General features: G+C 38.5%; 1 protein-coding gene and 1 long non-coding RNA gene across 2 annotated transcripts in view; both read right to left on the reverse strand.

Moving 5' to 3' along the window:
* Positions 1 to 15,490, reverse strand: part of LOC107555526 (small conductance calcium-activated potassium channel protein 2-like) — a 44,916-nt gene that overhangs the window by 9,276 nt on the left and 20,150 nt on the right. The window contains exons 4-6 of the mRNA XM_016238352.1: positions 14,594 to 14,735; positions 14,409 to 14,519; positions 13,024 to 13,151 (exon numbers count right to left, since the gene is read on the reverse strand). Of these exons, the coding sequence (XP_016093838.1) occupies positions 13,024 to 13,151; positions 14,409 to 14,519; positions 14,594 to 14,735 (381 nt within the window). The remainder of the gene's footprint in view (positions 1 to 13,023; positions 13,152 to 14,408; positions 14,520 to 14,593; positions 14,736 to 15,490) is intronic.
* Positions 10,932 to 11,256, reverse strand: LOC107555527 (uncharacterized). Its single transcript, XR_001605171.1, has 2 exons — positions 11,119 to 11,256; positions 10,932 to 11,044 (listed from the first exon to the last, which is right to left on the reverse strand). It is a non-coding gene; the product is annotated as an uncharacterized lncRNA (long non-coding RNA).

Consider the following 15,490-nt stretch of genomic DNA (forward strand, 5'->3'; position numbering starts at 1 on the left):
TATACACACATATATATATATATATAATTTATATTAATTAATTTAGATTATATTTTTAGAATAGAAAAAAGCTTATACATATATGTGTATATATAATTTACATTTAAATATTTTTATAATATAAAATAATACTGTGATATTTTTATTTTAATCAGCATAGTGAAGGCCCTTCAATACATATCATCATTATTATTTATTTATTTTTAAGTTAAAATTAATTGTTTAAAATCATTGTTTTTGTTGCATTATGGTTATGAGAATCACAGAAGAAAATGTTTAATTGTCATGAAAAATAAATAAATTGTCCAAATCTTGATGGTCCTAGCACAATCAGAATCTTCTTTAAGTAAAACAATTAATTTTTTTCTCTGATTAGATTTTGATTGATTTCTTTTTGGTGGTGAAATATGACCAGGACATCACCGCAGCAAATGCCAGGCACTTCATGTAACACAATCATAATTGCTTTTTAATTCCTATTGTTGAAATATCGTTTTACAATAAGTATGTCTAGAGAGAATGGCTCAATTAAATTAATTTTACAGTTGGATGACCGATTAGCGTTTAGAGAGAGAGGAACTACATCTGACCATTTAAGACATGAAAAGCTTTTCAAAGCATATATAACTAAATCTAATTTATCTGGGGGGCATCGCGTCACATTTCTATATCCACTGTGCCAGTGCTAAAGCAGAGGCGTGCAGTTGGCAAGCATCCGGTTTTCACATCACGGGTATATTAGAGAAAAGCGGTAGCCTACATGCTGCACATTAACTGAGCTTCATTCATGAGGCTCCTTCTGTTCCCTGAGACGTGTGTGTGGTGAACATTAGCTCCTGCTGGGGCAAAGGGAGCAGTGCATTTTGGGATAAATGCCATCCAGAGGCCCCCTCGGGCACCTGCTGACCTTAGCGTCTGAGAGCTCTTGCTCACTCGTACAATCCCACACCGAGGCATCGAGCTGTGTGCGTTTTTCTTGCAGTCAGTCTGATTCACCACATGCTGGTCTGGGCTGCAGTTAAACAATGTAATTGTTCCTAGCAGCCGAAGCAAACGTTACACCCATTTGCCTCGCTGCATAAGCTTCAGGAAATCATTCAGCATGCTGAGATGCCACAGCTGAAGATGTGGGGAAACGTTCAGTACGACTGGCAAACTTCAGAGGCCGGCTGGTTCACATTACGACTAAGGGCTTCATCCGCACCGTTACCGGTCATCCAAATGGGAAATGAAAGGGTGGAGGTGGGGGAGGGTGGGCTATGCGGAGACAAATGTTGGTTCAGGGGCAACTCGGATTCCATGAGCCCAAAGATGCAAAGATGAAATAGAACTGAGAAACTGGACGTAAATGAAAGAGTTCAGGAACAGTCATCGTTTGACTCATGGAAGCAAAGTAAGTTTTTAATCAGTGGCTGTCTGATTAAATGTCCCAAATAAACACATACATGCAACAAAAGAAAACACCCTCTATCATTGATAACTGAAATTCATTGGATAAAATGGGCATGTATAGTTGGTTCAGTTTGTTTGTGTCAGCGCTGGTTTAAGACTAATCTAAGACTAAATCTAATTGAGTGAATTTCACAAAATCTCCAGGTCACATTTCAGTTCAAAATCACAAGAAAGAAATATCATAAATTAAATTAAATAAAAATCTAGCTTTTGTAGGTCTATTAACTAAGATATGCATTGTGACATTATTTTCATGATAAATTAGTACATTTAATCCCCACACTTGTTTTTTTTTAATTCTCATTATTCAAAATCAAAAGTTACTCTGTTTTTTATTTAAATAAAGTTAATACAACAAATACTATCATGTATATTTATAAATAGTTTACAATAAATAAAATATAATACACTTGAAGAATATTTATATGCACATGCAATAATATATATATATATATAAATGAATTATCACAACAGTTAAAATGTGGCATGATTATTCTGTTCAGATCTCCCTGCATCCTCCATCGACACAGTCATCAGGTGAAGATTCCGTAAACATTCACTACTGTCCCATCCCCGACCACCATTTTTAGGCTTACCAAACTACAAGCTACTCATAATTTACAGCTAGCCTTTAAAAAAAGTAGTTAGCTACTAAAATATAAAAAATTATGACTACAATACCCACTTTCACACAAAAACCCTAGTAAAATTTGCTAGATTTACCACATTTCATTCGCACATGCAGCAGTTTTCTATTTTTATCCATACTGTTACTCCATTTTGCCGTTAAAACTCAGATGTCATTAACCTTCACAAATACATTTACACTATATACAAAAATAAAAACTGAATTTACATAAGGGATTTGTAACAAACAGCAGCAACTAACAAATTTTTTCTTTTGAAAAAAAAAAGTTGTAAAATGACATTGTGAGAAAAACAGCAATGTATATTTGGTGCATTACAACGTTAAATTAGGTTGTTACAGGAAAAGGGAAGCTATTTTAAAAAGAACAAGTTTTTTAAGGCTGCGCTCATCTTCTGCATTAGACAGCATTTTATAAACACGAAGTCCAAGTTATAGGTATCTCAACTGTTTAAAAATGTGTCTCTAAGACCTTGGGCCCTATTTTAACGATCTAAGCGCATGGTGTAAAGCGCATGACGCAGGTGCACTCAGGGCGTGTCCGAATCCACTTTTGCTAGTTTAACGACGGGAAAACGGACGGCGCACCCGGGCAAATGGTCTAAACGGGTTGTCCCTCTTCTCTTAATGAGTAATGGCTGTTTTTTGGGCGTAACGTGCAATAAACTAATCAGAGTCTCATCTCCCATTCCCTTTAAAAGCCAGTTGCGCTCGTGCCATGGCAGGTTCGCTATTTACATGGCAGAATGTAATTTTTCATATTTAAAAGTGTGCTGCTGTGTGTCCCTGTGTGTGTAATAAGCAAAGTGTATGCGCGTTGTGCACCCGCCTGTAGGCGCATATTACTAACGCGGTCTTTAAATAACAAAGAAAAAATATTGCGCCAGACTTTAGACCAGGTTTGTGTTGGTCTATGGCGCAGTCTATTTTCATTTCTTCAAAATAGCAACGCGCCAAACAATGCGCCTGAACACACCTCTTTTTTAGACCAGCACGCCCATGGGCGCATAAATGGGCGCAAATGCATTTGCTATTTAAACAATGCGGTGCAGGACGGAAAAATGAGAACTGTGTCCGGCTGAAACTAGAAAAAACACTTGCGCCGCGCCTTGCGCTGGGTGTATGATAGAGCCTCTTGTGTTCTTCTTTCATTCCACTGCCGCAAAAACGTGTTCTGTGTGAACGACCCCTTAAGGTCTGTTCACACCAAAAACAATAACAATCACTATAATGATAAAGTTTTAACATTTAATTACATGAAAATAATTAAATAGGGAAAAATAGAGAAGATCACGCTACAATTATAACGATAATGACACAGAAGAACAATATTGTTGGAAACGCTTTCAGAACAATTTTTTCCAACTGATTGACAGCCAGTCAGAATACATCCTGCTTTAAAGAGCTTGAGCATTTAAAGCGGCAGACAACAAAACTGCAGCGTTTGCTAATAGTAAACAGAACTCTATTGTGCGTTGATGTGGATGCTAATATAATTACCGTTACTTATAATTAGTAAGGTGTCACAGGGTGGTTGCTATGGCATATGGGTGGTTATGTTGCTAGATGGTTGCTAGGACGTTCTGAGTGGTTGTTAGGGTATTCAGTGTGATTGTTAGGTGGTTGCTAGAGGTTTTGGCTTTTTGCTAAGGTATTCTAGGGGTGGCTATGTGGTTGCTAGCATTAGGGTTAGGTTAGGTAGTTGCTAAGGCACTCTAGGGGTGGCTAGGTGGTTGCTAGGATTATGGTTAGGTTAGGTAGTTGCTAAGGCATTCTGGGGGTTGCTAGAATATTCTAGGTGGCTGATGAGTGACTCTTTGTGGTTACTAGGAGATTCTAGATGGTTGCTGAGTGGTTCTGTGTGATTTCTAAGGTCTGTCGTGTGGTTGCTAGGAGGTTCTGAGAGGTTGCTGGTTTCTGGGTTTGATCTATGTGGTTGCTACGATCAACCTGATGGTTGTTGGGGTTCTGAGGGTTGCTACAAACTGCAGCACATGCTTATAGTAAACAGAATGTTAACATGGTTTGATATGGATGCTAATTAGGGTTGCAAAGAGGCGGGACATTTTCTGTAAATTTCTGGAAACTTACCTAAAGTTTCTGAACATTTCCAAAATGTTCTGCAAGTTTCCAAAATATCCTGGAAAGTTTCTGGAAATGTTCCACTCCTTTACAACCCTAATGCTTACAGTTATTATTTCAAGTTAGTAAGACGATGCAGGGTGGTTTCTATGGCATATCTGTGGTTAGGTGGATGTTGTTAAATGGTTGCTAGGATGTTCTGAGTGGTTGCTAGGATATTTGGTGTAATTGTTAGGGTTTTGTATAGTTGCTAACGGTTGCTAGGTGCCAAGACATTCTAGGTGATTGTAGTTATCTTTATAGCTGCTGTCTTGGTGTGAACAAGCCTTTACTGAAACACATAGCTCCGGCCCAAACTCACACTTAAGTTGAGGCAGAAGATAACATACTGGGCCAGTTCATAAAACCAACTGTTTTGAGAGCACCACAAATCCGCAATGTTTGCACTCTTTAGATACTCAACCTTTATCCTAAAACCATAAAGAGATGCTAGAAAGAGCTTCTTATTATGGAGTGCATCAGATTGTGTCTCTTTCTGACCTTTAATAACGTGCCAGATGCGCTGTGTGTCAGTCTTGCGCCGCTCATTTAGATAACAACACTCTGGCCCAAGAGTGCTGGTCCTACGGACCCCGCTGATGATTAAAGTAGGGGTTGGTGGCACAGCAGGTGGTGCATGGAACGCTGCACACAGGCTAGAGTTACAGCTGGCACCGCCCACGCAACCGCCCACCCCTCTCCTCCCATTCTTCATGTGCATTCCACAGACATTCTCTGCCTGTCCCCAAAGCCACCGTTCGCAACCTTCGTTGTGACGTGTAATCATCATCATCGCCCTGTCAACAATGAATTTGCTTATCGCAGCTCGGCACCTGCCTCCACAGCAGAGGACAAACAGACCTCCAAAAACAAGACATGTTCCTTATTTCATGTGTGGCCTCGGCATGCGTAGGACATCTAAAACGTACCTTGGCCTGAAGATGGCCTGTACATAATTTCAGGCGATTCGCTATTCTAGAACTAATGTATGATAAGAACAGCCTCGATCAGTGGAAATCGATCCTAGCCATCCTCATTATGCAAAACCGCATGCATTCAGTGTTAAAGGACACACGCCGGAGCTATTAGTGAAGACTGAGCCAACTGGGAAGTTTCAGATTTGGCCTGCGACGGCGGTTTCCTGTCTTTATGGGTTTGGAACAGGGCCAGGCGCTCTTTAAACATAAAGGAAATTGAACAGAATCAGGGGGAGTGAATCAAAGTAGAATACAGAAAACCACAGGCCTGTTAAGACGGGCGCACACACCTGACTTGTATTGGCCGTATTGATGCTCACATATAATCTTAATGAAGGCATGTGAACACATATACAACCATAAAAACACAAGAACACACACTAATGGTTTTACACAGAGCCGGGAGCGATTTGACCATTAATCTGCGGTGTCATGTGTGTGAGCAGTAGCCTGTGGTTTATGCGTCCTGACTGAACATTAGCCCACTCGCCTGTATTCCCAACACTGCTGCTGCAAGCAATCTCAAGACTGTTTTCTTTCAGCTACGTGTCTATAAAAAGAGCCAGGACATTGTGTGATTTTACCCTCAGCATTATTAGCTGTGCTGTATCTCGCAAGCTGCAGCCCGACGGCATCTGATTCCATTTTGTGGCAAGAGTGAAACGGAGCAGACGACTCAGAAGTTTGAATACATTGTCTCGATCACTATCAACTTTACATAATGAATCAAGGTGATTGAGTGGTGAGGAAAAACAGATTTTTAGTTCTCCTGAAGAAATGTTTTCACTACCGTGATGCAAGGATGTTGCTAGGGGTTTCAGTGTGATTGCAGGGTGATTGTTGGGTGGTCCTGTGTGGTTTCTAGGGTATACCTGGTGGTTGTTAGGATCTAAATGGAGGTTGCCTGGGCATTTTGGGGGTGTTTAGGACATTCTAGGTCATTACTGGGTGGTTCTGTGAGGTTGCTAGGATTTATCTGGTGGTTGCTAGGAGTTCTAGGGGTTGTTAGGTGATTCTGAGTGGTTGCTGAGTGGTGATGCATGGTTGCTAGGGTCTACATGGTGGTTGTTTGTGGTTCTGAGTGGTTGCTAGGGTCTAAATGATAGTTGCTAAGGCATTATGGGGGTTGTTAGGACATTCTAGGTCATTACTGGGTGGTTCTCTGTGGTTTCTAGTGTCTGTCTGGTGGTTGCTGGATGGTGCTGTGTGGTTTCTAAGGTGTACATAGTGGATGCTAGTGGTTTCTAAGTGGTTATTGGGTTGTTCTTTGTGGTTGTGAAGGTCTAAATGTGTGGTGTCTGTGTGTCCCCTGGAGTTCTAGGGGTTGCTAGGTGGTTCTGAGTGGTTGCTAGTTGGTACTGTGCACTTGCTAGGGTGTACATGGTGGTTGCTAGTAGTTCTGGGTGGTTTCTAGGTGATACTGTGCAGTTGCTAGGGTGTACATGGTTGTTGCTAGTGGTTCTGGGTGGTTTCTAATTGGTTGGTGGGCTGTTCTGTGTGGTTGTCATGGTCTAAATGGTAGTTGCTATGGGGTTGCAGGGGCATTCTGGGGGTTCCTAGGACATTCTAGGTGTTTGCTGGGTTTGTTCTGTGGTTGCTAGAGATTATAAGGTGTTGTTAGGACATTGCGAAGTCCAATCCGGGGAGTTAGTAAGAGATTGTAAAGTGACTGCTATGACATTCTGGGTAGTTAGGATGATGTTGCTAGGTGGCTGGTAGGACATTCTGAGTGGTTGCTAGGGTATTTGGTGTGATTACTAGGTGGTACCTGTGGGTTCGGGCTGGTTGCTAGGGACTACATTGTGGTTGCTAAGGTATTCTGGTGGTTGCGAAGACATTCTAGGTGACTGGTGGGTGGTTCTACTTGGTGGTTGCTAGAAATTCTGGGAGGTTGCTAGGGTGTTCTGCATTGCTGCTACAACATTAAGGTGGTTGCTTAGTGGTTTGTCTGGCAAACACCAACAATGAAACATAGATGCAGAACAAAATGAAGGGAATTCAAATGCGATACATTTTTATCAGTGTTTCGATTTAGCTAATTATTCTGAAAGAACATCTTTCAATAATGAATATTTGTTTTTATGAGCATGGTTGATTTAGCTAATTATAAAAGAGCAGTGCGAGACAAAATGAACAGAAGGTATTCAATACTCTCATCTAATTGCATGAAATGTGTCTCCTCCAGCTCAAAATCACGACCATACATTTCAAAGCTTAACAGGACAAATAAATCTTATGGCTGAAAAAAGATTTAATGATTGCTTTATAGCTAGCATTAAACTGGACACAACGCTAATGTCACAGAGCAGATGAAAAGTGGGACAGAGTGATGAATAATCTTTAAATGAAGAGAGAAAGGAAGAGAGAGTCTGACAGAAGCCTAAAATGAAAGGAGGTGAAACTCGTCCTCTGACACCTTCATGAATAGTGAAGCAGGAGTAAAGGACGATAGGATGTGCTCTCCGCATCCGTCATGGTTTCCAGTTGCTTTAGAGATGCACCTTGTTCAATATTAGCTTACACGGTCCACAATTACAGCGTTAGCCATGGACTTCAAAGCCGTTTCACTGCTTTCATACTGTTGCTTTGAGATATACACACTACCTGAATTCAGTTCAGTTTAATTACAGTATTTCCTTAGGTCTTGTTGAAGATTATTTTAACCTTTTTCCAGGCTTTTGGTAGAGCACTTTTTGAATTATGATATGCTTTTGAAAACAGTTTTGTACTTAACTCAACAATTAAACGGATAGACAACCAAAAAATAAAATTCTGTCATCATTTACTCACCCTCATGTTGTTCCAAGTTGAGTGAATCATCCCTTTAAAGCTTTTCAACCAGTTTTTTACAATTACAATTATTATGACGATATGGTATTGACAGGATATTGAAATTCTGTCTAATACAGCCAAGGTAATAATAATTATAATTATTTTCATGGTCGATAGCTGATGCATGCTGATATTAAAAATTACAAAGTATTTTGTCTAAATAAATCAAACAAAATACTTAAAACTAGTATTTTTATTATAATGTACAATATGATAATATATTATAATGTACAATATGAACATTAGATATTCATTTTGAGATTTCTTGAAGATTACATAGAACAGTGTTATTAAATCACAGGTGGTTTTAAAAAGTAACTTTAAAGTAAGGGTATTTTTCACTAAATTTAATACAATAACAGATGATAACCTGATAAAGTGAATGGATACATTTATTCGGCAAGGATGCATTAAATTGATCAAAAGTGACAGTAAAGACACTTACAATGTTACAAAAGATTTCTATCCCAAATAAACGCTGCTCTTTTGAACGTTTTATTCACAAAGGAATCCTGAAAATGTATCACCGTTTTCACGAAATAGTAAGCATTGATAATACCAAATGTTTCTTGATCAGCAAACCAGCATATTAGAATGATTTCTGAAGGATCATGTGACACTGAAGACTGGAGAAATGATGCTGAACATTCAGCTTTGATCACAGAATAAACCACATTTTAAAATATATCCAAATAGAAATAATATTTATAATAATATTTTGTGAAATAATAATATTTCTTAATATTAACACACAACTTATTCTCATTAAAAGACAAAGATAGCAGTAGATAAAATCCGTTAGGTGTAAAAAAAACTTTTCATTTCTATGTGAATGATAGAATTCAGTTAGAATGAAATTTTTTTCTTTCCATTAATGGGCATCTCAACCATTTAGTGGAGGCTTATATTACAAGGTTTGAAATGTTTCCTGTAATGTTTTACATTGTATTGCTGAGAAAAGTGTGTTTTGTCTGTGGTAAAGTTTCATGGTAAAGTGCTTTATAACCCAACAACAAATAGCCTCAATTTCGAGCCAGTATCTCTGAGAGTAGCTGAAAATAAAACATGGTGAAGAAACTACAAACCCAGAGGGTTTCAGCTGAAATGAGGTGGGTTTATAACCATTTTGCCTTTTGGGTTTCTCAAATAATCAGTCACTGGAAGAGAGTGACATTTACAGGGCACTTACGTCCTCTTTTAGATGGCCCATAAATACCAAGAGTGAGAATGATGGGGAAAAAGCAAGTGTCCTCACTAGTGCCTTACTGAGGGCTGAATTAACTCTATAATGGAAGAACAGAGCGTCAATACAATGAGCGATACTAAATATCTCAGATCACCAAAACAAATGTGGTACAAATGGATTTACCCATTCAAATACAACAAAAATGAATCCATCATCAGCGGCTTCTACCCTGGGCTACAGGTGTCAAACAATTCAGAGCTCAAAGCATTCTGAAAAACAGACACACATAAAGGGCGCGAGAAGTCCTGACGGGTCTCCAGAGGTCTGACTTACTGGTGGATGGCTTGAAGAAACTTGCGTTGATGTTTCCTGACTTTGGCGTGGTCCATCTTCCTCACCAGCTTGGTGTTTTTATAAATGAGCCACGTCTCCCTGAGAACATTAGCAGCTGTGTTTTTCACCTGTGGGAGAGTTAGCATTGTAGCATTCAGTGCTTAGGTCTGCTGAAGCGTCCTGAGCCCCAATGATTTAACGTGGCTTACTTGGTTTGCATAATAATTTGTAGGCCCTGTCCACACAAACGCAGTTATTTTTAAAACCGCAGCTTTTTCTATGCGGTTTGGCCGTTTGTCCACACGCAAACGCAGCACCAGTTCACTGAAACGAACAGTTTTGAAAACGCCTGCCAGGGTGAAGATTTTCAAAAACTCCGGTTCTTGCAGTGTTATCGTGTAGACAGTGAAACCGGAGATTTTGGCTTGTGACGTCAGAGCCCGCGCTATCTCCGCCTACTGGAAACTTTTTCAGGCTTCTGATTGGCCAACATGGCTTTACGGTTGAGATTATATCGCCACCTGTTGGTTTGGCATGCTCTTGACAGTGCTTCATAGCATGCGTTTGCACTTTCATGTGAACAGAGATTTTTTTTTTAAATGGAAGGTGTTCACATACCCGAGTACGTGTGGACATGGCCTTAGAATAGCGACCTTGGGATATGTACTGAAATAATTAGCTTGCTAATTATTGCTAAAATATGTGACGATTCAAGTCGGTTGAGATGTTAAACGAATCACGATACAATTGGGGGTGGGGGTTTATATGAATGCATCTCGGAGGTATTTTCTGTTCATCATGCCTCTGTTTAATGCATATTAAAGTAGTGTTCATAAGCGCAGCGCTGCTTTGGAAACTCTGTATCGCTACTGTTCCATAAGCACCACCAGGCTGCTGAAAATTGAGCAGACACTGTCGCACTGTATAGAGTTTGGTGTTAGCATGTTGCAGAGCATTAGCATTAAGCCTCTGTTAGCGTAATTGGCTAATCTTAAAAGAATATACTTCGTTTATGTGACAAAGCTTATCTGGCTAACCAAGTAAGCCATGCTTGAAGAACGAAAGCTAGAACATCTAGCCTATTTTTTTTACAAGTCCAGCCTATTTCTCACATTTCTGTCAGGCCAACGTCGTAACTGTTTTTAACTTTATTTTATGTAATCTTCCTCTCAAAAAGCTGAATTTTGTGTATTTGGGTTTCAAAATAATGTTTTGGAAGCAGGGTGTCCCGTTAATAAATTCACACATTTTGTTTATATTTAATAGATGCACATTATTTTCCACTTTGCATAAGCTGGGTATTATTTTCACAGGTTTGCAGAGATTAAAAACAAAATGTGACATACGACGCCACAAGACTCATTTGATTTAGGAGTTCAGACTTACCCTTTTTGTCAGCTGGGTGTCCATCATAAAGTTATGTACATGTTTTTCGGCTTTGGTTAATTCCAGTTTTTTTGCGACCACAGCGACCACCAAAGCAGTGCATCCTGCACCCTGACAAAACAAACAACTGCCTTAAGCTTTCAGTCTAAAACAAACCCTACGTTACGCTAAGATACGGCACTTACCATAATGCCGGTGAGGAGACAGACTCCTTTCCCACAGTATGTATTGGGGACCATATCCCCATATCCAATGGTTAGAAAAGTTATTGAGATCAACCACATGGCTCCAAGGAAATTGCTGGTTACATCCATGTTGTCATGGTATCTAGTAAGGATAAAATGACATTAGAAAAACAACTACAATTACTTTACACTCATCTATGGCTTAATTGAAAGTCAATCAATCAGCAATGAAAATTGTGCTAATTTGTCTCACATTATACATTTAAGTAGTGCTCGCTCTACTGCAGTATTTGGACGTGCTGTTGTTGCTGTAAGCTATTACTTAATTGGCTAATTGAGGGATCTAGCTGAGTTGGGACACAATTGACTCAGTTTCCAAACCTATTTAACTGCTGTTTAAAAGGTTACGCAGCTCACAGAGGCTCTCCAGGTCTGCAACGGGAGAGATTTGATACTCTATAGGGTTTAACAGGTTGAGAGAAAGGCACAGTGTCTTTTTTTCCGAAAGGATGCATTTTTGATACTTAGAGCTCAGTTTCTAGAAAGTGGGAATATTTTACTTCTATACAATTGTATATAATTGAAAATACATATATACAATATCTAATTGTATGCTGTAACGATGCCGCACCCCCAACAATAGGAATTGTGTCGATCTTATTTTCTAAATTAAATCACCTAGTAAAGTGTGAATTACCACAAAATAAATGTATGAATTTAAATTTGTATAATCAAAATAATCTTAAAATATATAAAAATATTATTTATAATAAAATATTATTTATAACATAATATATTTTAAAATGTATCTCTACATTTAAAAAAAAAACTAACTCACCTAGTAACTGTAAGTTACCAAAACACGATTACATGATAACTGTATAATGTAAAAAATATATAAAATATAATATAATATATTCTAAAATGTATATATACATTTTCTAAAATACTCACCTAGTAACTGTGAGTTACCATGAATTTATGACAAGTGTATAATTAAAGAATATATAATATAATATAATATAAACTCTTATATATATGTATATACATATACACTTATATATACATATATATATATGTGTGTGTGACCCTGGACCATAAAACCAGTCATTAGGGTCAATTTTTTAAAATTGAGATTTATAAATCATACATCATCAATAAATAAGCTTTCCATTGATGTATGATTTGTTAGGACAATATTTGGCTGAGATACAACTATTTGAAAATCTGGAATCTGAGGGTGCAAAAAAATCTAAATATTGAGAAAATCGCCTTTAAAGTTGTCCAAAAATGTATAAAAAATTAAGTTTTTATATATTTACAGTAGGAAATTTACCAAATATCTTCATGAAACATGATCTTTACTTGATATCCTAATGATTTTTGGCATAAAAGAAAAATCAGTAATTTTGACCCATACAATGTATTTTTGTCTACTGCTCCAAATATACCCCAGCGACTTAAGACTGGTTTTGTGGTCCAGGGTCACATACACACAGGTTTATAACCATTTTGCCTTTTGGGTTTCTCAAATAATCAGTCACTGGAAGAGAGTGACATTTACAGGGCACTTACGTCCTCTTTTAGATGGCCCATAAATACCAAGAGTGAGAATGATGGGGAAAAAGCAAGTGTCCTCACTAGTGCCTTACTGAGGGCTGAATTAACTCTATAATGGAAGAACAGAGCGTCAATACAATGAGCGATACTAAATATCTCAGATCACCAAAACAAATGTGGTACAAATGGATTTACCCATTCAAATACAACAAAAATGAATCCATCATCAGCGGCTTCTACCCTGGGCTACAGGTGTCAAACAATTCAGAGCTCAAAGCATTCTGAAAAACAGACACACATAAAGGGCGCGAGAAGTCCTGACGGGTCTCCAGAGGTCTGACTTACTGGTGGATGGCTTGAAGAAACTTGCGTTGATGTTTCCTGACTTTGGCGTGGTCCATCTTCCTCACCAGCTTGGTGTTTTTATAAATGAGCCACGTCTCCCTGAGAACATTAGCAGCTGTGTTTTTCACCTGTGGGAGAGTTAGCATTGTAGCATTCAGTGCTTAGGTCTGCTGAAGCGTCCTGAGCCCCAATGATTTAACGTGGCTTACTTGGTTTGCATAATAATTTGTAGGCCCTGTCCACACAAACGCAGTTATTTTTAAAACCGCAGCTTTTTCTATGCGGTTTGGCCGTTTGTCCACACGCAAACGCAGCACCAGTTCACTGAAACGAACAGTTTTGAAAACGCCTGCCAGGGTGAAGATTTTCAAAAACTCCGGTTCTTGCAGTGTTATCGTGTAGACAGTGAAACCGGAGATTTTGGCTTGTGACGTCAGAGCCCGCGCTATCTCCGCCTACTGGAAACTTTTTCAGGCTTCTGATTGGCCAACATGGCTTTACGGTTGAGATTATATCGCCACCTGTTGGTTTGGCATGCTCTTGACAGTGCTTCATAGCATGCGTTTGCGTTTTCATGTGAACAGAGATTTTTTTTTTAAATGGAAGGTGTTCACATACCCGTGTACGTGTGGACATGGCCTTAGAATAGCGACCTTGGGATCTGTACTGAAATAATTAGCTTGCTAATTATTGCTAAAATATGTGACGATTCAAGTCGGTTGAGATGTTAAACGAATCACGATACAATTGGGGTGGGGATTTATATGAATGCATCTCGGAGGTATTTTCTGTTCATCATGCCTCTGTTTAATGCATATTAAAGTAGTGTTCATAAGCGCAGCGCTGCTTTGGAAACTCTGTATCGCTACTGTTCCATAAGCACCACCAGGCTGCTGAAAATTGAGCAGACACTGTCGCACTGTATAGAGTTTGGTGTTAGCATGTTGCAGAGCATTAGCATTAAGCCTCTGTTAGCGTAATTGGCTAATCTTAAAAGAATATACTTCGTTTATGTGACAAAGCTTATCTGGCTAACCAAGTAAGCCATGCTTGAAGAACGAAAGCTAGAACATCTAGCCTATTTTTTTTACAAGTCCAGCCTATTTCTCACATTTCTGTCAGGCCAACGTCGTAACTGTTTTTAACTTTATTATATGTAATCTTCCTCTCAAAAAGCTGAATTTTGTGTATTTGGGTTTCAAAGTAATGTTTTGGAAGCAGGGTGTCCCGTTAATAAATTCACACATTTTGTTTATATTTAATAGATGCACATTATTTTCCACTTTGCATAAGCTGGGTATTATTTTCACAGGTTTGCAGAGATTAAAAACAAAATGTGACATACGACGCCACAAGACTCATTTGATTTAGGAGTTCAGACTTACCCTTTTTGTCAGCTGGGTGTCCATCATAAAGTTATGTACATGTTTTTCGGCTTTGGTTAATTCCAGTTTTTTTGCGACCACAGCGACCACCAAAGCAGTGCATCCTGCACCCTGACAAAACAAACAACTGCCTTAAGCTTTCAGTCTAAAACAAACCCTACGTTACGCTAAGATACGGCACTTACCATAATGCCGGTGAGGAGACAGACTCCTTTCCCACAGTATGTATTGGGGACCATATCCCCATATCCAATGGTTAGAAAAGTTATTGAGATCAACCACATGGCTCCAAGGAAATTGCTGGTTACATCCATGTTGTCATGGTATCTAGTAAGGATAAAATGACATTAGAAAAACAACTACAATTACTTTACACTCATCTATGGCTTAATTGAAAGTCAATCAATCAGCAATGAAAATTGTGCTAATTTGTCTCACATTATACATTTAAGTAGTGCTCGCTCCACTGCAGTAGTTGGACGTGCTGTTGTTGCTGTAAGCTATTACTTAATTGGCTAATTGAGGGATCTAGCTGAGTTGGGACACAATTGACTCGCTTTCCAAACCTATTTAACTGCTGTTTAAAAGGTTACGCAGCTCACAGAGGCTCTCCAGGTCTACAACGTGAGAGATTTGATACCCTAGAGCAGTGTTTCCCAACCTTTCTTTAGTCGCGGCACCCTTTGGAAATTTTAACAAATTTGTGGCACCCTACAAAATGTATTTTGTCACAATATTTGAATTTCTAACTTCGATATGATACTTTGAAAAGTATAGATATTCGGTACAGCAGGGAAGAACTGCAGAATATAATGTCATACAGATATTTTTAATATTATTAAAAAAATGTGTCCATCAATGGTGGCAATCAGTAGGCTAATTTCTAATGAAAAGACCTATTTATATGACAGATTTTAATGTAGGCTTTTATTCATGTAAACATTGTGAGATAGCTAGTTATAATGTTAATTAAACAAAGTTTTGCTCACTCAGTGTATTTTTGATTTTACAGTTGGGTAATTTTGTTTAAGTAGCACGAGATAGCTTGATTTAAAACTTTGAATTGAATAAAAAATGACAAG

The sequence above is a fragment of the Sinocyclocheilus grahami genome, unplaced genomic scaffold (genome assembly GCF_001515645.1).
Source record: "Sinocyclocheilus grahami isolate Dianchi unplaced genomic scaffold, SAMN03320097.WGS_v1.1 scaffold536.1, whole genome shotgun sequence".
Taxonomy (NCBI): Eukaryota; Metazoa; Chordata; class Actinopteri; order Cypriniformes; family Cyprinidae; genus Sinocyclocheilus; species Sinocyclocheilus grahami.